General features: G+C 35.2%; 1 protein-coding gene across 1 annotated transcript; it reads left to right on the forward strand.

Moving 5' to 3' along the window:
* Positions 1–23,623: 23,623 nt before the first annotated feature.
* On the forward strand, positions 23,624–26,786 carry LOC113315168 (serine/threonine-protein kinase D6PK-like). The gene is made up of 2 exons (XM_026563469.1): positions 23,624–24,578; positions 25,795–26,786. The coding sequence occupies exons 1-2, from the start codon at positions 23,791–23,793 to the stop codon at positions 26,669–26,671; spliced, it is 1,665 nt and encodes a 554-aa protein (XP_026419254.1). The 5' UTR covers positions 23,624–23,790; the 3' UTR covers positions 26,672–26,786.
* The last annotated feature ends 266 nt before the right edge of the window (positions 26,787–27,052 follow it).

A 27,052-nucleotide genomic window follows, 5' to 3' on the forward strand; every position in this document is an offset into this window, starting at 1 on the left:
GGATCTCGAGGTATGCGTGGCTTGTCATCAAAAGAGGTGGAAATACTTTTAACTATTTTGAAACCGTTGTTGGTTCTTTTACAAAAGTTTATGTTTAACAAACTTTTGTGCGTTTCATGCATTGTCAGTTTGTGCGTTTCATGCATTGTCTGGTTTGTATTATGATTGTTCTGTTGATTCTTTGAACCTTTCCAGGAATTGGAAAGGACCTGTAATGTTTTGTTTTCAATATGAATTGTTATGGGAAATGAGAATTTCCACGTGTGGTATATAGGATACACTCCTTCATTTATATCTACATGAATTCGGCTTTTATGCTTATTAGGTGTGGAACAACCCGGCATCAATATAGCTATGTAGGTGTGAAAAAACCCGGCATCACTAATATATATTGTTCGAAGAAGGAGTTTGTCCATATACATTGTTTGTGCATTCCAGTGACTTAGTGACTTTGATGTTTGGGAAAACATGAATTGTTTTCCAAATCTTGCTCATGATTTCTTTAAAGTTAAATGTTATTCCTGCTGGGAACCCCTTTTAGGGATGATGTGCTCACCCATTCCCACTTTCAGTTTCATAGACAGATCAGAGTTGCGCAATGAAAGCTCGAGGAGTTGACTCCGTTAATTAGTTAACTTCTGCTATGTCTATTATGTTTGTTTATTCTATTCGCAAACAAAATAACTATTGTATATGTATCATTTGAGAGAAGTTCTTGTATATATATTTCTGAGCGGGGTTAGTTTTGGGTTAAGTTTTATAGCAGATTTCTTATCTGATTGTTTAAATAAATGTTTTAGATTCTTAGTACCTATTTGTTTAGTTAATCTCTTGGATTAGTCAGCTGCTAGCTTAGGGAGCGTTACAGATTAATTGAGTAGATCGGCATCAATACAATTCTTTGGATTAAGATTGTTGTTGGCTTACTCTTAAACGATTACCTCGGTAATTGAATATAAGATAGATCTAAGGACCTGACGAAGGAGTTTATGTTAAGATAAACGGAAGAGCCTTTGTCCGACTCATATCACTTGGTTGAATAGAGTTGATACCAAACAGATTTGTTGTTCTTTACTGTTTGGAATACGAACCAAAGGAATTATTCCAAGTACGTGAATTATTTATAAGTTGGATGGGAATACAGACGGAACTAGGTGAACTATAGGTTTAGTTGCTTGGTCTCAACTATACGAAGTTAGGTGTAATTTTGTGTAGCGGCTTAATCCTGAGAGTATTCAATTCTTTACAAGGTCCCGGGGTTTTTCTGCATTTGTGGTTTCCTCATTAACAAAATCTTGCTGTGTCATTTACATTATATTTCCGCATTATAATTGTTTTATTATAATTAAATTAAATTGCAAAAAATTTAATTCCTATTTACTTGATAAGCAATCCTATTGTGTTTGGTTAAGTCCGAACCTTTGTATCAAGTAAACATACTTCGTTGTTGTATTGTCTCGATCTCGTATCCATAGACGATCACATGAAGTGTGAACCGATTAGCTGTATTGTCTCCACTCAGTCCATAGAAAATCACTTTCGTAGAAAGGACTTATAGGTAGGAAATCTTTTAGCTTGAGGTATATTTAGGTACCTCGCCTTTTCAATTGGTATCAGCGCAGGCAAACACGAAAAGATATAATAATATGTGTTTGGTGCGATCCAACCTATAAGAAATTGAATTTAATGATCAATTCAGTTAACGTAATGGCAGGATTTGACTACTTTACAAGATCGTGGTAGAAATCACGTATGAAGTATGTAATACTACTATTCCTAAATATGTTAGGAATCATGCTTATGTATGTCTTCAGTGACTTACATAATCCTTTGGTAGACATCGGATTGTATATCATTATGTTGAGTAACAATGATTATAAGGCCTGTGTAACAGGTTGTATCTTGAAAATGCATAAGATTCCTCTTATGATTTGTATGAACCGTGGCTATTGTGTTCTTGGTAAAACTGGAACCTTAAATATATTTTGGATGGCCTACCAAAGTATATACATGTACATTTTCAGATGCAATTCTGTCAATGCTTCGCCATCTAGCGTGCGATTTTGGAAAATATATATTCCTACAAGGAATAGGTTTTCAGTTAATAATTTCATTAACAATGGATTGCTTCATGCACCTCACAATTGTTTTAATGAAGCAAGTGATCTTTTGAAATATTACATGGTTTATGATTCTGATGATATTTTTTACAAATATTATATTTTGTTCAATTTTATCTCTGTATACTCTAGTAAATTCTTGAATAAATTTCAAGTGATATTATCACATTCTAGTAATAAAAGAGTACACGGATTATTGGACAAAAACATGGAATCAATCCTAAATAAAGATCCAGTCCATAGAAACCCGGTTTTCCAAAAGAAAGACCTAGACACAAAATCGGAATTGTTTCCCCACAAGTCAGATTTCCGATTTTGAGAGTATTTCCTAAAACTAGTTATTTACGATTTTTTATGTCAAGTCTTCCTATAAAAGATAATCTCTTGCTATGTATTCAAACATATTGGGGAAGATTGCTCAAAATCGTAACTATGGTTTTTCATATTTTCGCAAGTATGGGAAAGAGGAAAAAAAGAGAAGAAATATTGGGACTAGACAAGTTTGTTTTGAATCCTTTTATCCCTCCCGAGGAAGTTGAGAAAATCAAGTATCCTCACTTGATCAAAGGGAAGCATTCCCTTACAAACTTCGTAGATAACACATGTTATGAAAGATATCAAGCTTTGAAGGAAGTAAGCTTCACTAAAGAGAAGAGATTCGATTCAGATGTTTCAGAAATCAATTATGTGAAGTTTGTTCAAGAACGAATCTGGGGAAATATGTTCGGATTTGAAAAATATTCACCTGACATAGTAAGAATTTTTTATGGTAATATTCACAATATTAATCATAAAAAGCTTACTTTTAACACTTTGGTTGGAAGTACTTTTCTTCATGTCAACATAAAGATGATATCAAAAATCATCAACTTCAAAGAGAAGGGTCATATGATTACTGGTTTTGAAATTGAGCACGATAACATTTCGAAACTGATTACTGGAAAAACTGTTGAATGGAAAAAGGGAAGGACGATAACCAAAGAAGTACCCTTGCACTTGAGGATTTTCGATAAACTCGCAGTACCAACACTCTTCGCTTGCTCAAGAGATTCCTCTATATGGAATAGAGAATTTGCTGAAATGGTTTATTACCTTCTTGAAGGCAAGAAACAGATTGATATTTGTGGAATAATTATCAATCAAATATTTAAAATCATTGAATCTCTCAATGTTACAGAATTCCATAGATACCTTGGATATCCATGTGTCATCACCAAGCTGTGTGAAAAAGCAATAGGGAACTGCCCTGGAGATAAGAAAGATATCAAGACTGTCTCTCAAGGAATTATTAACCGGATGAGTGGAAACAAAAGTGATCAAGTATCTCATATGATCAAACCTATAGGAATGGAGATCTCATATTTCACATTTTACGTCTTGGGAGACAATTGGATTGTATTCAGAGACAGTTGATGTTTTCTTACAGACATCATCAGGAAACTCTTGAAGGAATCGTATCAATTAATAATGAGTTTCTTAAAGAAGAACAAGAAGGAGACTCTGAGGATTCAGAGGTACAAACAAATGAAGCCTAACTCGACTTCAAGAAAAAGGAAGGAAAAATAGACAATAGTTTTTGATTTATTTCAATAAAGTCTATTATGAATAAAACTATCTTATTATGAATGAAATTATTTGATTTATAATTTTCTTGTGATAGTTTTCAGTTTACATAGCCTGTGCTTGAATGCTTTTATCTTATCGCTATGTATGTTTATGGGATGTTTGATTTCGGTTTTACTACCTTAATATTCGATCTCATATATTGTGAACCCTTGTGGTTTGGGTGAATTTTTGGTCTAGCAGGATTAAGTTCTAGCCAATGTTGGTAGGCTTTATCAAAGAATCATGAAGGGTTCTGATAGAAACAATATGTGAAAAAGTCACAATATGTTGAATCGGTTTTGGTTTAACATAAAAGCATATATGTTTCGACGGTTTTCAACTTTTACTTGCAATTGTTAAAACCGATTTTCAACCTTTCTCTGATAAAGGTTGGTTGTTGTAATTCTTTTGTTTATGCATAAGGATGACAACATGATGATATTTCGATATCAATTCTCCCTGGACGAAGATGCAAACATATTGGAGAAGTTGATGCAAAATTGAGGTAACAATCTTGTTAGTTAATTGTTTTCCTGTTTAAGAAAAGCCTGAGTTTATATTATATATATTTATTGCTTTTACTTAACAAAATTTCGGTACAATTGATGTTTATTCCATGATGTGTGTGTGGATGTGTTTGATTCAATTGGTTCCGGTTAAGAAAAACGATTGTTATCTTGCTTTATTGTGTGGTATCAATTGTTTAGGCTTACAAAATTTCGGTATAATTGATGTTATGTGTGATTCAATTGGTCCCGGTTAAGAAAAACTATTGTTATCTTGTGTCTGCATGGTATCAATTGTTTAGGCTTACAAAATTTCGGTGCAATTGGGGTGCTTTTAATGTCTATGTTGTTTCAATTGCTTCCGGTTGAGGTGAATGATTATGCAAGTTGATTTATGTTAGTTTGTATGAATTATTTATGCCTTAACGAAATAAAAGGTGTACGGGATAAGTTGTTTAGTCCAATTCGATTCCGGATAAGAGAAACTAAGTTAATTCTGATCTTAGTTAGACTTATCAAAGTGAGGTTTCGGTTGTTCAAGTATAATCGAATGCCTTAACAAGAAATGATAGTTAACTAACCTAGTACTTGTGTTGTTGAAAATCTAAAGGTCTAAGTTTATGAATAATTAGAACCTGATGAGAAAATAGAGTTATCTTTATTTTGGTCTTATCGAATTAAGCGATTGTTTTTAAACAATCGATTTAGCTAAGGGACTAAGGTGCTTAGTTGATTTTTTTTTTGATAAACTAAATTGGAAAAATTGTTTCGGACAATTGTTTCCTTGGTAACATATCAAAATAAAACTACTTGTAGTTTCGGTTTTGATATTGGTTATCAGAACATGATATGTGGAACCCTCGTGCCTAACTCTACAGGTTGCAAGTCTATGGAGATTTCTAAGATTCTTTTCGTGTTGTCGTTTATTTTTTCGTTTCTTTGTCATTTTTGTGACAAAAAGGGGGAGAAATATATGGAGTAAACATGTGATACTGGTATTGATTTTATATTGATTGGTATCGCTAAGGAAAAGAACATTGGTGCTTGAACGTTTATCTAACGAAAGAGTGAAAGCACATACTAAGGTGGAGTAACATGTCATATGAATTGGTATAACAAAGACGTGTGTATTGAATATCTACTTATCTTCCTTAGGGGGAGTATTATTAGCTTTGTTATTATAATGTCAACATCGACATTTTCAAGGATTGAATGTAAGCAGTTTACTGTGCTGTTGAATTCGGGAATCAAGCGTATGTGTAATGAATTCTTGTAAAATTTTTTTCCATATGATGTAAGAGTCTTGTCACAAAAATTGACAAAGGGGGAGATTGTAAGAGCATTGATCGGTTGAACCCACCAAGCGTTGGTATTTCAAGTTTAGTTGCCATATTTTAGTGAATCAAAACTCATGTTAAGAGTCGCTTGATTATGTACTAGAGTCAACTTCGTATAGTTTAACTTGAAAGTATTAGGATATGAGACATTACAAGTATTGCGAAGTCTTGAAGACGTGAAGAAGCAAGGAGCTACAACCACAACAACCATCCGTCCACTTGAGGTTAGTGATATTTGACTTGAATTGTTTCATTCCCTAACGTATCTTTCAAGTCGTGCATATTTAAAACATACTGCAAAGCATATTTGAACTCTAGATAGACATAGTATTAAGGAATACAATAGCGGTTTATTTCTTAGCCATTAAACTTTGTAGATAAGACATCCCCATAATCATTTCAATGCTATTGTGATTATGTATGGGTATGAGGTGAGGATTTCATCCTAGGAACAATGCTTACATGTGTTCTAAGGAAGTAAGTTCATAAACTTGTTTGTGAACCGAAAAGGAAATTGCAAGGAGTTATTGGTTTTGTTATTCATTGCATATCTTATAAACAACCAATATGTGTGATTGAGTATAACCGCTCAAAACTTGTTGTGTTATTGGTAGAACTATTCACAAAGGCCTGACTTATGTATTGGTATGACTTTTATTAGTGAAACCGATCTTAAGTAATCACCTGAGATGGTATGATCGGGTTTGTGTTTTGTCTGACCAAATATGGGAAAGGGGAACCGATCCTAGTAAGAGGTGCAGTACATCACAAAGGGGAACCTATCCTTGTATGGGGTGCAACAAGGTTTATAGAAGAAAGGGGAACCGATCCTATGGACATGTGCATCACGTTTTTAGGCAAAGGGAAATCGATCCTATGGACATGTGCAACACATATAAGTTAGATACCATATATATGTGGGGAACCGATCCTAATACCTAGTCAACCGAATTTTGGAAAGCTAGTGTGACTATGCACAGTACTCACATGGAGGTAGAACTGAAACTTGTTTTGGTAGAACCGTTAAACCCATAATTGTGATTGAATGTTTGTTTGATCAATCACATAGTTCTTGAAAGTCATATGAACCAATTCTAAACTTGTTTGGAAGTGTGGCAAGTCGGTTTCAAGGTTGTAAGTGTGAAAGAGAACTTACAAAGTAAGGATGTCGACAGACTTTGAACACGTGCTGTGAATATTTACTTCTTTAATTGTTCAAAATTATTCCTTAACGGCTAAGGGAAAAGAATCCCAGGATCAAAACATAAGTAAGTTAAGAATCTTTTAATTAAGGTTATTAATTTCATTTTGTAGGGAAATATGAGAATTAGTAATGTGCATTTACTAATTAGATTTTCTGAGAGATTTCGATCATTATTTTTGGACAGAGCATTTCCAGGAATTATGAAAACCGAATCCGTGCTTTAATGAATATCTTGAGAATATTTTCGGTTTTGGAAATTCCTTGGTGTCCAAACTTCCTTGTATATAAATACTTGAAGTTTGCCTTTCTAGCAAACTAATCATTCATAACAACAGAATTCCTCTTTTGTTGTTGTTACTGGTGTAGCCGCCTATTCGGAGAGGAGAGTAGCCTAATTAGGCGAAATCTCTTACGGCCGCTCAGTTTAAAGTCTTCTTTTGGATTGAGAAGCTCTAGCGTGTACCATTGGTGGGAAACTAGATAATTGTTGTTTATATTTAGTTTTTGATTGATTTGATTGACTAACGGTGGTTGAAATCTTATTGCACTGATAAGTGCATAATTCATATGATTTTAGTATCCATTCCATACTTGGTTTAGCTATTATTCTTGCATCTATTCGTATTATTACTCTTGTTTTTTCTCATTTACCTCTAATAGGTGAATCATCCAAAAAGGAGCTACAAAGTTCTGAAAATATCTAGGAAGAGAAGTATTCCAAGTATCCAAGTGCCCAAGTCCAAGAGAAGTGGAAGAAGTGCGACGAAAAGGGGCAAAACGCTCAAAATCAAGAGGAGCGCCAAAGACCGATCTTAACTCATTCAAATTAAGTATTTCTCATCATCATATTGAAGAGAATTGAAAGATAAAAATAATGCAAAAATAATGAGGTCATTCCGAGTTCGGATGAAGAAGTTGTGACCAAAACAAGCTTTTATTGAATACCGAAGATGGTAAAATTCGCGGACGGATTTCATACTTTAATTCTGAAAGTATCTGCTGGAATTTGAAGTTTTCGGACTGGGTTCGCAAACTTAGCAAGTGGAAAACGTGTATTAACACCTTGGAAGGCCTAAGGGCACGTTTGGGGTCGCTAGTTCGTGTTTTCGAGTCGGGTTCTTGAACCGAACTAAATACTTGGAGACCAAGTAATGTAAAACTATATAAAGGTATTAGGTTATGTAAAAGAAATGATCGATCTCATATCACAAGTTTTACATCTAAACCTAGGTTTTACCCCTTTAGGGGGAAACCACCATTATTCATCTTCTTTGTTATGAGTAGCTAAATCCTTTGTTGATTAAGGATGAATTCAATGTTCCAAGAGTGAAGCTTTATTAATAATACAAGTCTATTTGAGGTTTTAATCATCATCGTTTGTTTTCATTATATTTAGGGTTTATGATTGATTCTTAGATTGATTTGGGTGCGCAACTAGATTAGTCTATTGATCATTCTATTGCTAGTAGAGAGTTGAATGATCCTTAATTGTCTTACATCTCCTACACAAGTAGAAAACATGAGACCTTGCAGAGGGATTCTATAAAGCAATCATGTGTGGAAACAACACCAGTAAGTGAACCCAGCATACTGAGTTTAACTGCTGGAGTCAAACCTAAATTCATAAACCTTAAAGCATTCGATCGAGTTACACCTTGTAAGCGTACCTCAAGGAGGCTCAGTTGAATAGAATCCGGTGATTAAGCGTACATGTTATCCGGTGATACAAGGAGTTTGGGGGATATCTAAGCGTACCTGCTATTCTACGGTTGGTGATGAATGGTTCTAACGGAAGATAGATAAGTATTCTAATCCTGTTAACGCTTGGTAATGACGAAGGATTCCTTAATCATCCATTTCTTCTTATTGTCTTTCTTTTTATCTTACAACCAAAACCCCCTTTGTTATTTGCTTTATTTTGCTGATCAAATAACCTATCAATTACACATCTTTGTGTGGGAACGATCTCTTACTATCGCTATATTACCAGTTAATTAGTGGGAAATATCTTTATTAATTTGTTGTGCCTACGACAGCCAACATGCACCTAGTTTGTTTATGCTTGAGTATCTTCTCTTCTAATATAAGATTCACTCAAACTAGTTCAGAGTTTCGACGGGGATCTTTGGACTGTTGTTAGTTCTAAAGACGATCTTGTGATAATCCATTGTTAACAGACTCCTTTCTGTGCGTGATTGATCACAAGAGATTCAAGTGATTATGTGCAGGTTTTTATCGAAGATTTAAGAAGATTTAAAGACAAACAATATATTGAAAATCTGACTTGGGTTTATAATCTTTCGTGTGCACAATACTTGATTTGGTAAAAGAGGATCCAATTAATAATCGGTTTATCCTTGTGGTAGATTGGATTGATTAATTGAGTAGATCGGCATCAACACAATTCTTTGTATTAAGAGTGTTGTTGGGTTAATCTTAAACTATTACCTCGGTAATTGAACATAAGATAGATCTAAGGACCTGACAAAGGAGTTTATGTTAAGATAAACGGGAGAGCCTTTGTCCCACTCATATCACTTGGTTGAATAGAGTTGATACCAAACAGATTTGTTGTTCCTTTACTGTCTGGAATACGAACCAAAGGAATTGTTCCAAGTACGTGACTTATTTATAAGTTGGAGGCGTGGGAATACAGACGGAACTAGGTGAACTATAGGTTTAGTTGCTTGGTCTCAACTATACGAAGTTAGGTGTAATTTTGTGTAGCGTCTTAATCCTGAGAGTATTCAGTTCTGGACAAGGTCCCACGGTTTTTCTGCATTTGCGATTTTCTTGTTAACAAAATCTTTCTGTGTCATTTACTTTATATTTCCGCATTATAATTGTTTTATTATAATTAAAGTAAATTACACAAACGTTAATTCCTATTTACTTGATAAGCAATCCTATTGTGTTTGGTTAAGTCCGAACCTTTGTATCAAGTAAACATACTTCGTTTTTGTATTGTCTCGATCTCGTATCCATAGACGATCACACGAAGTGTGAACCGATTAGTTGTATTGTCTCGACTCAGTCCATAGACAATCACTTTCGGAGAAAGGACTTATAGGTAGGAAAAGTTTTAGCTTGAGGTATATTTGGGTACCCTCGCCTTTTCACCTTGTTTTCTTGTAAAAGTAAGGTCGCTCTTGTTGTTATTTCGGGAATGACATTTTATGGGGGAGAGTTCTTAATTAAACTAGTGCTTAATTGCCAAATCTTTGTGGGGAGTGCGACTGTGGAATATTGTATGGGTTATCTTGTATCTTTATAAACTCCTTGATGAATGCATTTAGTTTAGGCTATATGATTGCATCTAAACAAGTTGATATGTTATTCTCTTTTAGTCATGAAGTATCTCTATGGAAATTTCATTAGGATCCCACTAGTTTTCGTACCTTTGCCAATTTTTATTGATAAAAGCGGAAAAATTGATGTGTAGTTCACTATAAAAATGCATATGGTTTACAGATCATTATGTAAGGGGGAGTGGTTTTCATGTGAGATGAAGTATTGGCTAAGGGGGAGTAATACATATCACCATAGTATTGTTGTCAAAGTTGTGATACAATTGAACTTTGATGTTGTGTGATAATAATATGACATTGTATAACAATGATTGAGAGCAATTTTTTTCTCATTGTTATTTCTACGGATCTTCAACAATGATGATACAGAATTGAATACATTTGGAATCATTTGAGTACTTGGAAGTGACGAAGATTTCGAGTAATGTTGAAGAACCAACGATATCAAGCATTTGGATGAGAAGCTACAAAGTTTATTTATTTTGTAATCCATATGTATTGATGGTTTTGTCACTAAAATTGACAAAGGGGGAGATTGTTAGAGCACTGCTCGGTCGAACTCGCAAGCGTTGCTATCTCAAGCTTGTTTGTCAATGTTAGTGATCAAAACTATAAGTCTTGATTTCTAGTCTACTTAAAGTGATGTCTCGGACTAGGATAAATTGTGTAGTTGAGCATTAGATTTCACGGCGTTCATCAATTGATGATGAAGAACTACTAAGGCGATCTTGTGGAACTTCATCAACAAAAGGTATGTGGAGACTAAAACTCATCTATCCCTTGGAAAGTCTATTTCTACTCTATCTCCTATATTGAGACATAAGTCGTACTCCCTCCGTCCTAGTTTACTTGCCAAAATTGAGTTTTTTTTAACAAAAGTGTACCAAAAAAGTTACTATATTTCCCACTAAAATTATCTAATTATCAAGAAAGAAATAAAAACTAGGATACAAAAACTTGTATATTAAACAACTGATTTGAAAGATTGATAGTGTATGTGGAAGTAATTTGAATTTGTTTCAAGTTTTTGCAAAATCCTATTTTGGCAAGTAAACTAGGATGGAGGGAGTATTATTATGGTTTTCAATTATACGCATTTGAGATTTCGAGCTGAGATTAACTCGCTTACATATTTCTCGAAATATGTTTTGGTAAGCTTTCGCTTCAACCTAGTTCATTTTATATCCTTGAAGAAAGTCAAAAGATGCTCGTGTGAAAATCGCCGAGTAACATCTTACATGGTTTGTGTGATACAATCATTTGGTGTAGACTTGGAATGTTTTGTTATGATTATTTCAATAACTTGAAAATTGATTTGATGCTGATAGAATGTGTAGTTGAGCTTTATACTTCACGGCGTTCATCGATTGAAGACGAAGAACTACTAAGGGGAGCTTGTGGAACTTCATCAACAACAGGCATGTGGAAACTTGAACTCATCTATCACTCAGAAGTCTATTTTTATCCTATCTCCTATTGAGACAAAATTTGTATAGCTATATAGACTTTAATTTATAAATATTTGATATTTCGAGATGAGTTTAACTCGCTTACATATTTCTCGAAATATGTGTTGGTAAGCTTTCTTTTTAACCAAGTTCATCTTTTATTCTTGACGAAAGTCAAAAGATGATCATGTGAAAATCGCCTGGTAACATCTTACATGATTTGTATGAGCAGTCATTTGATGTAGACTCGGAATGTTTCGTATTGATCTATTGATCACTTGAAAATTGCTTTGAAGCTAATAGTTTGTGTGAGATAGCTATTCCCGTCTTCTATGAATGTTTCAATGATTAAAATGGAGTTTAGAACAATTAACCATTGATTAGATATAACGCCGTATGCGTACTTGTATGCTATCTTTTGCAAGTTATTCCAAGGCGAGGAACCATAATATGCATACCCGTATGCATACTGGTTTAACAGTTGAAGTACGAAAACTTAGTATGCATCAGTTCAAGTCCGGGAATTTAGTATGCGCACACGTTTGCATACTAATTCAACTGAGTTTGGTCGTGAACGACAATATGCGTACCCGTTCGCATACTGGAGGACATACCAAGTCCGGAACTCTAAGTACGCGTACCCGTTTGTATACTTGAGTGGGTTAAGTTCTAAAATCGGTTTGTTCATGAACAAATACATTATATAATAAGGAATGCGATCTTTTGCAAGCCGTGGCTATAATGTTCATGAATTGTTTCGAATGAATCAAAATCAGTTTTGCTTCATTTGTGTCTTGTATACTTCTATGAGAATATAAACAATTGAACAAATCTATAACTAGTTTCATTTGAGTCATTCGAACTAGTTGTGATAAAGATGAACAAGGTTGATATAAAGTGTTCATATGGATAACTTCAGTCAAGTATTGTTGATCCAACCAAGTGTACACGTTTAGGTACGGTTACCCATATCTAAATGAAGGCACATTTCATTTGTGTATAACAAGCTAAGTTCAATCTAACGGTTGAAAGATATTAGCTTGAATCTAATCAGGATTTATGTGGGAGACAGATTTATCTATTCAATAGACTTTTCTGTGTGAGACAGATTTGTTTATCAAGTCTTCGACTTTGGGTCGTAGCGACTCTTAGTTGTGGGTGAGATCATGTAAGGGAATCAAGTGCGTAGAGTCCTACTGGGATTCAGAGGAGTAAGGAACGCGACTGTACCTTAATCAGTGTGAGATTGGTTAGGTCTCAACTACATTCCAGTCCGAAGTTAACTTGTAGTAGGCTAGAGTCTGTAGAGGATTAATACAATGTGGTGTTCAAATCTGGACTAGGTCCGGGGTTTTTCTGCATTTTCTATGAAGCTCACTTGGCACGTAGTCCGCATATGCACCTTCAACTCATCACTCCTCCCTATATATGTCTTAATAGAATTTCTACAAGCATGGAAAGCGGACCAAATTGACATGCTTGCTTCACTATTCATTTGCAATGATTGTGTGTAATGATTGCGCGTAATGATTGCGTGTAATGATTGCGCTTCATCGTAACGATTGCGCTTCATAGTAATGATTGCGCTTGATGATTGCGCAATACTCGTTCGGCCAGCCCTCTCTGGCGTGATGCACAATGATTGTGCATAATGTTTGCACTAGGCCAATTACCTGCGTAATGCGCCAATTTGGCGTCGGTTTGCCTAGGCCTCTTAACACAACTGAAGCTTTGGATGAAGCTCCATCCCGTGCCATGACTCATCTTCAGCATGCGCCATGCTAAAAACATGGGGTGGCATAAACACAGTAGAAAAAACTATAGTTGTTTTTTTCCTTTTTTGCTTTCTGTAATTTATTTATTAGTGAGTAGTTTAAGATTATAGGCATATGCATAGTTAATTTTACTGTAGATAACACAATTGAAAACATCAAACTAGATTAGGGAAGTACTCTTAGCACGCGGCCATACATTACAGTTAGTCATATTTGTTGCTTCTTAAACTTCCAATTTGCTGCCGTTGTAGTTGCTACAAAATACAAAGGAAATCTAAGAGAGACTGGTGTCTTGTAAGCAAAATCCTCACTATAGGTAACACTTTTGATGTCCCTCTTCACTTCATGCCTTCCTCAACTTTGGCTCAAGGCCGGCCTTCTAGGAATTCCTAAAGATTGTGCGTAGACTGTACGTAGACGCGTTCTTTTAAAATTCAAATGAAGCACATTATATATCGAAACTGCTACTTATATCCTGGATTTGTACACCAAAATTATACCCCATTTATGTGTCAAGTTTGCATTGGTTCATTCTTTAAAAGGGACCCCCTGATTTTCCTGACGGGATAGGGTGTGGAAGCAATGGTGGATATCACTGCCACACAGGGGTGTATCTATCCGGTGTATGAAACCGGTAGATATGTAGCAGCTTCCATTATATATATCCATTGCAGCTCTTACATTATCTGGTTATAGACACGTAAAGTATGTTGGAGACCTTGGGTTATTGGTTGCAAGCTTGTGGGAGATAAAAACAAGGTACAGCACAAACATGCGTAGAGAACTCGAAAGCAAAGGCCTATTGAACAATTTCCCGGCTTATTCCTCGCAGGTGTAAGGCGACAAAAACCTAGCTACACCTTAAATTTGATGTGGCAAAGCATGATAACCAAAAAGTTTTATTCTTTTCCATTTTCTTTTGTTGTGCACTCCTTTTTAAGCGTTTATGTGTTTTAAGCATGTGGTATGACTATGAAGTAAAAGCATGCATGTCTACTTATTAATGACTTTTTCCAAATGAATCTGCTTTTTCTTTTCAAGACTTGGAAGCACCGAGATGAAAGATGATTTTTATAAAAAGTTTTGCATATCAAGAAGAGAAAGAAAGAATCGTGTAAGAAAAAAATTGACCACCTTTAGGCTTTATCTCTTGGTGATTTGTTCCGGTTTCTAATCTCCGTTTTACTTTCCCCAGGGGTCTATTTTGGCGCAAGTGCGAGTAAATGTCAGTGACGTTGCTTTATCTATCCAATAAGAATGGCAAGGGGAAAATGGTCCTAGCGGAAGAGTGGTATAACCGATGCTCGGATGTCTAAACTAAAGAGCCATAAGTTTTCTCCTGCAGTGATGCGACTTTATCCATCTGATAAGAAAGGATGAATTTTAATCCTCGCATGATGTTATATATTCTTATTTGGTAACGTCACATCCAATTATTTTAGGCATTGCTAGTCGCGGTGATATCTGTAAAAAAAATAAGAATTTTTTCCTAAACTAGGCGTCCACAATTTTTTTTATATATATATATAGCATAGATGGATTAGCTAAATGTTGCTTGTAATTTCCATTGGTTAATTATATGATGTTGCGAGATCAAAAAGGTCCCAACAACATAATCCGGTCAAATTTTTTTCCCACAAATTTTCATTGGTTCGCTCAGAATAGCTAAAAAAGTTAATTTTATAACATATGCGTCCAAATTCACCAGACTTGCCCAAATTAATTGCATAAAATTGGTCAATTAACCTAATAACGACATTTTCTGGATGAAAAAGACACGTAAAATTTGATACTGTTTAGATGGATGAGAATGTAAAAATAGTCAGGATGTAAATAGTTTCATTATATTCATTTTCAAATATCTTTTCTTATTTTTAATTTAAATCAGGATGCATCCAGTTTCGCCCTCGCTATTTTTTAAGTTTAAACCATGATGAATCCAGATACATTCTTACTATTTTTTTGGTATCCATTTGACTCATACTAATTTTTACTCGTCCATTAGAACCATGTTTTAAAAATATTTGGACAATTGACCCAATTTCTCAATTAATTGCAAGTATTCACTACTCCATACTTGGCCACATCGGTTGTTGATTTGCTCTCCGTGGACGAAAACGAACAAATTACGAGAGTTTTTTTTTCTTCTCCAAGAGTCTAATAAGTCTAGAGGGATGATCCGTTCATACTTTTATTCTCACACTTTGGACGTCATTCTTTTTTTTTGAATAAAATCTAAATATTAGAGAATTTGAAGCTAATATTTTAGGGATAATTTCTTTTATAAAATTCTATATACCCAAAAAATATGAGTACATTTCAAGACGTATAATACCACCATTTACCACTTTGAAAATCAAGTTATTTAAACTCAGATAGTGTAAGAATAAAAATGTAAATGGATTCGCACTCTTCTAATAAAGCACCTATATGCCTCGGAAATCTGCTAATCTTTTTGCTTTGTTTCGTGCTTTTCTTTTTCAATAAGCTCATGTTTGTATCTTCATGCATGGCTTTATCTTTTTCCTTTTCAACTTGACCCTAATTAAAGAAATTTAAAGTGCACAAGAAATCATCAAAGTCCGCCGGAGAACCAGTTGCTATCATCAAAGTTGGAATGCAACAGGAAGATACTACTCCTATCAATTAAGACAGCTAGAAAATCATTTGTTTCCTTTCTGATTCTTTCTCTTAATTAGGCTGTTGAAGAATTCAATATGGCCTGATCTCGTCGTTGACAATGAATTTCATGAGCCAAAAATTGACTACCAAATTATAGATGATGGATAATGTGTTGCAAGTCATGATTCCGTCCCTACATTGATGTGAACCCAAATTATAGCAATGCTTCTTAATTCTTATCGTTGTTTATAAACTTCCTTCCCCAGCTTTCCTCAAATACTCCCTCCGTCCCACTATTAGATGATCTACTTGGTTTAAAATTTTGTCCCATTATTAGTTGACTTATCTCGTTAAACAAGGAAGATATTTCCAAGACTATCCTTTTAATTGATTATAGTTAGTATAAGAAATATGTATAATTTGGTATTCATGTTTATATTCACTACGTAAGTGTTTTAAAATGCCTTTCAACGATACAAAGTTACGAAAATCCATGGTATCGTTTGTGAGATAAATCATTTCTAAATTTGACAAGTTATTATCCATAAAGGTATAATTGTAAAAAAAAAAAAAGAATACTCTTTTCCATTTGTTGCCTTATGAAAGAAAAATGAAATATCAATAATAATACTCTCTCCGTCCCATTATTAGATGAATTAGTTCAAGTTTGCACAATTCTTAAGAGCAACTGCAATTGACGACTAAACCCAAATTGTTGGTCCGGATACGTGATGCAGTCGAACAGAGTAAAGATCAAAAACCAGACTATACTCAAATTTCAGACTATATTTGGTTTGGACTACGAACCAAAACCAAATTTGGTCGAGCGAAATTATAAACTTCACCCGTTAACAGGCGTTTATATAATGCACGCTTCAGATGAAGCGGTTGTATACTTCTCGTCCCATAGTCAGGCGTTTATATAAAGTACGCCCCACTGAGGCGAAGCTATAATGTACGCCCTATCAGGCGTGAGTATAATGTTCGCCTGATGACAGGCGTGAGTATAATCTTCGCCCTATTCAGGCGTGCATTTTATGGTCGCCCCACTCAGGAATGCATAAAGCTCACGCCCCACACCGAGCGGACATTATACCTTATACTCCGTATGTTATCATGTTTGAACGGATGAAAATAATCGACAAAAATGTTTATACCGTTGGTAATTTTCGAACGTTGGAGAAAACGGAACGTTGGACATTTTCGAACATTGGAAAGTTTGAAAGATATTTTCGAACGTCGGAAATTAGGTCTCTTTCATACACCCATATATATACTTGAATTCCTCTAATATTTCCCCAAACATTACTCATTCATTCTATCTATCAGCAGCAGCAGAAGAAGTATTATTTCGTCTTTCAAATCATTTATTAAGAAATTTTCACCGAATCGCGTACAATGGCACCACGAATAGCACGAGATCCAAATTTTACGACAATCGAAGATGTAACGATGTGTAAAATTAATTTATCAATATCTCAAGATCCTGGTGTTGGAACTGATCAATCAGAGGCGGCGTTGTGGACTCGTATCAAGGATGATATTGAACTTCATTTATATGCGGTGTAAGCCCCTGACTCTGCCGACGGACATTTATCCCATTTCCAATGCATGCAATCTAGACTACCTAGCATCCCTGGAAATCCACGGTCTTTGTTTTGCTTGAGAAACAGTTCAACATCACCAGTAGTTGGTTCACGCAAATATTCTTTCTCATACACGTTGACAATCGTCTTACAGAACCTCCGAGTAGCTTCCAACACAGTGGTTTCTCCTATGCGTAAGTACTTGTCTATTGCATCTGTCGCACATCCGTAAGCTAACATTCTTACTGCTGCTGTTACTTTTTGATGAGGGTTTAATCTTACAACTCCACAAGCATCGGGCTTTTGAACAAAATATCTGTCTGCATTGGTAACACCTTCCACTATTCGGTTAAACTATTGTCGACGCATTCTGAATCTTCTGTGAAAAACATTGGGTGGTTGGTTCGGGTACGGAGAAAAATAGTCGTTCCATAGAAGTTCAGCTCCTGCATCACGATTTCTGGGTATTTTGATACGAGTTTGAGGCCATTTTGAATTTGTAACAAGGACTCCCAAACTAACGGCCATGTTATTTTGCATAATTGTTATTGCATCATCATCAGAGGAATAAAAACTACTATTAGAAGACGAAGAAGAAGAAGAAACTGAAGAGCAATAATGAGCGGTTTTCTCATAGTTTTCTATTACTATCTGAAGCAGAAGAGGGGTGTTTCCATTTATATATTGAGTGATCAGGTCTTTAATTTATATCCAAGAGCATTAATAAAAAAAAAGGAGATGGTGAGAGATAATGATTTTCTTGAAAAAATAAAAGCTTTTTCCAAAAAAAGATAAAGTGTTTGTCAGTAGCCTGATATGACTATACTCTATATACACTGCCTACTCTCAAGCTTGAGAGGACAACTAAAGGGATAGTGGAGAGAGTAGACTTGAAATGACTACTCGCTGAAAGATAAGATAAGATATTAACTATTAGTATTCGAATGCGCCGATCGAGATGGCATAAAAGGCATCTGCATTTTCGGAGTGGCATTGACTGAGGACATTGTTGAAGCTGATCCTTGACTCATAGAACTCCAAAATTGCGGTGGCATTGTTTGGGAAAAGGAACCGAACCCAAGGGGAGGTTGGACAACGTGCGGCGGACGGAAAAGAGACATTTGTTGCTGCAAATCTATATTCATAGTATTCAGCCTTTGTATTTCTGCTTCTTTCACCATAATAACGTCCATCCTCTCCTTCGTTTGTTTTAATGTAAAATTGCGAAATTTTTGATTAAAATCAACATGTTCTTGAAATAATGTATAAGCTTCGTGCTGTCATGAAAAAAATAAAATACATAAGTACAAATGTATAATAAAATGTCAAACGTTCTTGAAAAAGTCGAAAGTTAACATACATGGGATAATAGATGTGGAGGAGGGATAGGTACATGTTGAGCAGGGTGTTCAATTGGGTCCGTATACAAGTCACCGACAAGCCCATATGTTTGGTATTCCCAATTAGGATGAGTCACATAATCGTTGTAGTTAGTTACATTTCTCAAGTACTATATATCATAATCTTTAATAACTTGCACTATCTCTGTAGCATCGAGCAAACCTTCACTTTTTAGGCGTTCTGCTTGAATACTGCCGATATCCCCAATAACCGTGTGTAGTTTTATGGGAACAACAAAAGTATAATGGTTTTTCCTCCAGCACCTTTCTCCGAGGTATATGTTATGCTGTACAGTTAGAAAGGGAATACGAATGTAGTAAGTATGATATATACTACTTAATCATGAAAAATAAAATAAAAAATGTTATTGGTATTTAGCAACAATTGTCGAATAAAATTTAATTATTAACTCACAATGCCCATGTAAGAAAATATATATCTGGAGTCTGATAGTCTCGAAGCCGTGCATCCCATATCAGATGAAAGAACTTCTCTGTATGATTCCCATGGGCGCCATGTCACTTCTTCAGCAGTAAGCTTACTCAGTAAATCCCTACGACGGAAAATATCATTTGTATTCTCCGGTACATTCCATTTAGAAGTTACATGCCATTTTTGTTCTGTACTCCCCTTTGAGATATATGGTCGACATATTCCCAGGTATTCATACCCCCAAAACTACTCCATGAAAATAACTAACCAATTTAATAACTTCACAACAAAATAAACAATGAAAGGAAGAAAAACTGGATTAAAAGAATACCTATAATATTTGGAATGGACCGCATAGTGCCTTCTGTCTCCTCCCATTTAAACGGAGTGACGCATACAATCTCGAAAAAGCGGCACCACCCCAGTCATACGTGGATACTACATCAAGATTTTCAAAAGCAGCTAACCATCCAACATCAATATAGGTCTTTGCATTAGAAAAGAAAAAATGTCCCAAAACATACATGAAAAAGGCAATTGCTACTCTATAAGCAAGGGGTGCTATCATTTTCAGCCGCAACCAACTTGTCTTCTAAGAAATATGAGCTTAAATATTTAACTGTAATTGAATTTGAAACCCACGACGGAGCTTTTGTACAGAGCGTGCCATCTTGGATATCCGGAAAGACACGCTCACGAACATATTCAAATTGATACTTCCCAGAATCATACAGAACGTCAGGCCCATCACCGATACTCAGTCCAGTCAACATGAGCCAATCTAGGGGGTAAATGCCATCTCCCCAATGGGAAGTGAAAAGTATTTGTTGTATCCCAAAACCGCTCAACAATATAATCAACCATTGAATGTTGGGTTTCGCTACGTTGTATGTTCAGTAAACTTTGCCATCCCGCTTTTTCAATGATATATTTAGCTCTACGACAGTATTGTGAGATAGTTTGATAGTGATGAATTACCGATGCCAGAGATCCACGATGTTGATACTTTAATTTCTGCTCTCCTGTAAATGTAATGTCTGTAGTAGCGTGCGGTTTATCATCTTGCAGTACAAGAAACCGCCCTAACCGGGGAATATCAACCTCCTTAATTTTACCAGTAGAGATTATGTTGTAATCCTCTTCGGCTAAAGATTTTTGTTTCTTGTTCGTCTTCATGCGACCATTGAACCGCGCTGTGAGTCTGTTCAGCATCTGTGCACACACAAGATAGATGCAATCTCAATTTTTAAATACCAACCCTCATTATTCCATATTTTTATAAGTCCATCACCATTTATATTCCAAATGCTATAAATCCTTAACACAAACTATATTAATTCCAAATTCTATAATTCCACTTATATTCCAAATACTATAAATCCTTAACACAAACTATATTAATTCCAAATTCTATAATTCCACAAACACAAATTAAATCGTCACCTATGTATGTAGAACATATTAGAAACCAAAAAAATATACCTCATAACAACTCAATTTAATCACTTCAACATTCCATAAAAATCACTACAAAATCAATTACTTTTAACCCCATTTACATACATATAAATTAGCTATTATGCATATATAACACACAAAATTCACATAACCACAATTTGTCACATAACCACAAGAAATGTAAAAACACATCTTAATCCAAATTTATGAAAAAACACATAAATTAGCTCATCTTAAAACCCAATTTCATATTTAACCAAATCTACATACAACATACGTACTCAAATCTGTTCACATACAATATCATATTCATAATTATTTGTCAATACCCAATTTTCTAAAACCTAATTTTAACAAACTAAAACCATACATAAATTAAAACTTAATTTTAACAAACTAAAACCCTAAATAAATTATACAAGAATATAGATATACAGAAGAGATTAAGAAAACTATATTACCTCTCATGGAATCTATCTCGTTGCTATTTTTCTTTTTTTTTTCTTCCTTTCCTACTCGTTACTGGGTTTGAGAATGAGAGTGAAAGATAGAGGAGCTGTTTTGATGGCGGTAGAAACAAAGAGGTAGAAAAGAAGAAGACCGAGAAGAAAAGATTAGGATAAACGTGTAACACGTAAAGGGGTTTACGTGGAGGTGGAGATATAATGTTCGCCCGTTCACACGTGTTGGTTACGTGTGTTAAGTGGGGCGGATAGTATATGTACGCCTTGGACCGGCGGAAACTATATAAACGCCCCATCGGGCGTGCATTATATCACCGTCCCATGTACAGGCGTAAATTATATGACCGCCCCACATCCGGCGTTTACTATATCAATGCCCCACATCCGGAGTTAACTATATCTCCGCCCCAACTGGGCGTGTATTATATCAACGCTCCACTATCAGACGTTGATTATACGTCCGCTCGACTAAATATACTCGCTACCGTAGCGTCATACTACGGGCTAAACTCAAATTTGGTCGTGGTTTTTGGTCTTTGGTTTTGATCGCACCATTGTGGATGCTCCAAGGGATCTCTTTTTCTTATTGATAAATATTATTGATAAATGAGATTTCCCATTTTCCTTTCAAAGGGGATTTCTTTTTCTTCTTTTATTTCTCATTTCCCTCGATTTTCATTTTGTAGCACCTGAATGTTTTTCTTTCTTTCTTCTTTACCGGTAATTTTTGGTAAAAGGCATTTCTTACAAAAGAGTTTTTTTTTTTTGAAAATCAATGAAAAAAACACAAAATTGGTTAAAAAGACCAAAATCAATAATTCTTGGGTGAAAAGGACATCTAGATTTTGATACTGTTTTTAAATGAACAAAAATTTAAAAATAGCCAGGATGTAAACAGTTTCATCCTACCCATTTCAAATACTTTTTTTTATTTTTAATTTACATCAGTATACATCCAGTTTCATCTTTACTATTTTTTAAGTTTACGTCAGAATGAAACCGGTCTATTTGAACCATGTTTTAAAAATATTTGGACAAATGATCCGTTTTCTGAAGAAAAAAAAAAACTCATGCACGGCGACCCTTAAAGAGTATATGCTGCCAGTTCCAAAAATGGGCCACCAACGATGCTTCGAGCATTTGGGAGTGTTGGCACAAAAAACAAATATTATAGGTACATGAAATAATTAGAGCTATTATTTCATTTGTTGGTCTAGAATACCTACCACATAAGTACAAAGTACTTTATGTCGTTAATGGTTTGATATGGTTGTACTTTCACAGTGTGTTTAATGAAATTTAGTATCACCATCTGATATGCAAATTATGCCATTAAGATTAGCTTAGAATTTTTGGAAACTGCAAGTCTGTGACCGGAAAATATATCGTTATTAAGAGGGTCTCTGTTCAAATCTTTGACCAACTCACAAAAATTTAAATCCGAAACTTTCAACTCTAAAACTTTAAATTACACTTTGTGTTCTTTAAGGTAACTACTCCCTCCCTGACTATTATATAATCGGAGTTTAAAATTTTTGTAGTACTATTAGATAGACGGAATTTCACTTCCAAAGTTATTTTTTCCACATACATTCCTATTAATGATGTATGATTATCATACAATCTAATTTTACATGTGAGATAGAGATATATATAATAATATTTGTATTGGAACAAGGTAAGGATAAATTTAGAAAATAGAAGGAAATTATGAAAACTAAATATTTTCTTATTCTAAGAGAATACCATTTCTCCGCCTATATAATAGGTACAGATGGGAGTAATTGAATAAGGTAATTGTTGCTCAGCTAAATAAATTAAGAACCGTGAATATCTCTCAATAAATAAAATTGAGGTATTCTCAACAACACTTCTAGATTGATGGTAGAAAATTTCACGGCTAGATCCAAAGGGTGAAAAAGTCGAATTATTTGGATCCGACCCAATCTGAATCAGATGTCAGATTATTCGTTGTTTCATTAAAAAAATCCATCACCATTGTATACAAATAAATTTTGAGTCGGATTCATGAGTCAGACGAATCAGAAAAAGATTCACCAAATGGCTCTCGTAATTTTATCCGGTGGGTGGGGTGTAACATCATTTGTTACAAGTTTCGACAAATAACGGTTTAGGAGAGAGACTCAAAAAAAAGCTTTGTCGTGCTCACTCGTAATTCCCAAGAGTCTTATCTGACTCACTGACTAATAAATCTGACACTGTCTATTACTACTTTTGTTTGTCTCTAAGCTGCTTGCCAAAATTTCTAGGGTTCAACCCAACGTTGATACAAGTCATATGCCTCCCCCATTGGGAGTTGAGTTTCTCTACACCAACCAAAACCCGCTTAATTTTTGAATTTCAAAACAGCAATTTTTATCTCTCTTTGACCACCTCGACATCTCAACCCTCCTCCTTACTAAAATAAAAGTTCCTCTCTTTGGGACCTTTTATCAAACACATTTCTATTTGAACAGTGAAAACTGAAAAATAACAAACCCTTTTCTCTTCTCCAGAAAAAAAGATGGCCGATAGTGGTGGTGGTGGTGGTGGTAATGAAGATGCAGATTCAGTCATAGTAAGTAAAAGTGGTCCATTAAGATCATCAAGTTTGAGTTCTAGTTTAGAAGATCTTCTTACTTTTAAAACTAGTTTAAGCAGTTCTACTACTACTAACACTACTAATTTTACTAATACTAATTCTTCTAGTAATTTTAGTATCAGTAGTTATAAAACTAGTGATGGGTGTTTTTTTGATTCTGGGGGGAAGAAATTTGATGAATCTGAGATTGAAGAAAATGCTAATCAAAATGGGGGGCAGCAGTTGTTTTTAGATTACCAACAAGAAAGTGAAAAGAATAGTTTGATTTCTAGTAGTAGCTTCAGTATTGATGATCAGAGGAACAATTTTTGTCCTAGTAAGCCTCATAAAGGTAATGATTTGAGATGGGATGCAATACAATGTGTAAAATCTTCTTCTGGGGTTTTAGGGTTAAGTAATTTTAGGCTTTTGAAGAAACTTGGTTGTGGGGATATTGGTAGTGTTTATTTAGCAGAGTTAAGGGGTATGGGTTGTTTATTTGCTATGAAAGTTATGGATAAAGGGTTATTAGAAGGTAGGAAAAAGTTATTGAGAGCTCAAACTGAGAAGGAAATTTTAGGGTTGTTGGATCATCCATTTCTTCCTACTCTTTATTCACATATTGAGACGGAGAAATTCTCTTGTTTGCTTATGGAGTTTTGTAGTGGTGGGGATTTACATACGCTTCGGCAGAGACAGCCTGGGAAACATTTTACGGAGCTCGCCGCAAGGTTAGTAGTTCTTTGTATCATTGTAATTTTCATTTTTGGGTACTTTGTTTTCATTTATGGAGTGGATTTTATTTTGTTGATAAATCTTTAAACTATTTAGTATTACAAGTTGATGTCTCTATTTATCTTAAGGTTGAGGGAGACCAATTCTCTATTGTGTTGCCAAAACAATGGTTTCAGTGGATCATCATTGCTTTTTAATTGAGAATTAGGCCTTCCCCCATCCTTATTTTAGGAATTTGTACACTGGATTGATATGAAATATTGGGGTTCCATCCAAAGGAGAAGAAGCATCTTCAGAATGCATGTTGTTTTTATCTTTTAGAATTGTTCTCTCAAATATCTTATAGATATAACTTGATAGAGGAGATAATTTTCCTTGAGAATGTTCTTCATAGTCTAAATTGAAAGCCATTTTTCTTTTAAAACTTAATCGTTGGGGAAACCACTGGGTATTTTCTGTTTCGAGTTTTTATTCCTTTCAAATGTATTTTCTAGGAATAACAAAGGTTCGTGTTAGCACCTCGTGTTTGGTAAAACCATGATTCCCTTTGTGCAGTCGATTTGGTGTGTCCAGTTTGTTATTCACCTGAGGAATTGAAATATGTTTTCATAATCAGGAATTTGTATATCTAAAAGGCCCCAGGAATAAATCTAGGAGCTCTCTAGGCATTAACGTCCGTAACAAAGAAGTTAAGTTCCCCGTCTCAAGCAATTTTGAAGAAATATCTCTAGCCTAGATTGACACCCCACCATTAAGCTATTGTCCAGCATAATAGTCTGTCTTTTGTCAAGCTCTAGACTACAATTAACCTATTGTGTTCGATAGTCCTTACATGTAATGATGAAAGCTTTAGGATAAACATCAGGTTACTTTCTTAGGTTTTGCTGCAAATGAACTTGTGCTTCTGATTTATTTGTTTAGATCCTATAGATGTCTCTTCTATGGTTCTGTTGTTGCCTTATATGCTTCAAGGTAATTAGTCTTTCAGGTGCTCAAAGCTAAGTTTGTTTCCCAAGAGTCAGTCTCTTAAGGTATGGGTAGTAAGTTCAGTCTGTTTCATGTCAAACACATGCCTCTAAATTCTTCCCTTGACGTGCTATGTTGAAAGACTCGTAACACTTTACAATCATTTGCAGTGTCTTTGCTCTCGGCTGGTGTAACTGATTCATTAACTCTAAATCTTTAATGGAGCTCTTTGTTTTTGTATTGCAGGTTTTATGTTTCAGAAGTGCTTCTTGCTCTACAGTACCTACACATGATGGGTGTGGTGTACAGGGACTTAAAGCCTGAAAATGTTCTGGTGAGGGAGGATGGCCATATCATGCTTACGGATTTCGACTTATCATTGAGATGTCTCGTGAACCCAACCCTCATAAAGGCCGGTACAGAATCATCTAGAAGAATCTCTGCCTATTGTATACAGCCAGCCTGCATAGATCCATCATGCAAACTGCCAGTTTGTGTGGAACCAGCTTGTTTGCAACCCTCATGCTTAACGCCCCGAATCTTCAAGTCAAAATCAAAGAAAGGGAAGAATAAGAATGAAGGTACAAACATGAACCACCATAATATGGATTCTCTTCCTGTTCTTATTGCAGAACCAACCGATGCCAGATCAATGTCATTTGTGGGGACACATGAGTATTTAGCTCCTGAGATCATTAAAGGGAATGGTCATGGAAGTGCTGTAGATTGGTGGACATTCGGCATTTTCCTATATGAATTGGTTCACGGTAGAACACCATTCAGAGGGAGTAGTAACCGTGAAACATTGTTCAATGTTGTCAGTCATCCACTGAAATTCCCAGAAGGATCCAACATCAGTTTTGCTGCTAAAGATTTAATTAGGGGTTTGCTTGTGAAGGACCCGCAACATAGATTAGGATACAAAAGGGGTGCAACAGAGATCAAACAGCATCCTTTCTTCGAAAATGTTAACTGGGCTCTTATACGCAGTACTCATCCTCCAGAAATACCAAAACCAGTTGAACTGAGTTTTGTTGATCAAAAAATTAGGTCACCAACTGACACTGGAGCTGCTGATTCAGATAGTTCATCAGGTCCTTACCTAGATTTTGAGTTTTTCTAGAAAATTTTGGCGAAAAATGAGATTAACTTTTTTCTTTTTAGTTTCTGTTGTTGTTGTTGAGTTAATTAGGTTGACAGAGCTCTTGTATATTTATTTCATCAATGAAATCTTTTTGTTCCCCATTTTCATTTCATTTCTAGTGGAATCACATGCTCCAGGATACTGCACATTTTCTTTGATATCTACAGCTTGGACAGGATTCAGATAGTTCATCAGGTTTTTTCTAGAGAGGAGTGCGCGCATCTTTAACTGGAGTAGTATTTTGGTTCATTCAAGCTAAAGATGCGCAGGTTCCTCCCTTACCAGTGCCATCAGTATATTGCAGGTAGAACAAAAGTTCCAATTGAGTAGAAATTGTAATGCATGAAAAGCCGCTTCAAC

This window comes from Papaver somniferum, chromosome 10, assembly GCF_003573695.1.
Source record: "Papaver somniferum cultivar HN1 chromosome 10, ASM357369v1, whole genome shotgun sequence".
NCBI lineage: Eukaryota > Viridiplantae > Streptophyta > Magnoliopsida > Ranunculales > Papaveraceae > Papaver > Papaver somniferum.

Excerpts from the sequence above, each read along its gene's own strand:
- LOC113315168 (XM_026563469.1), top strand. The coding sequence starts at position 23,791 with ATGGCCGATAGTGGTGGTGGTGGTGGTGGTAATGAAGATGCAGATTCA. Across the intron at positions 24,579-25,794 it reads TTTACGGAGCTCGCCGCAAG|GTTTTATGTTTCAGAAGTGC; the intron begins GTTAGTAGTTCT and ends TTTGTATTGCAG.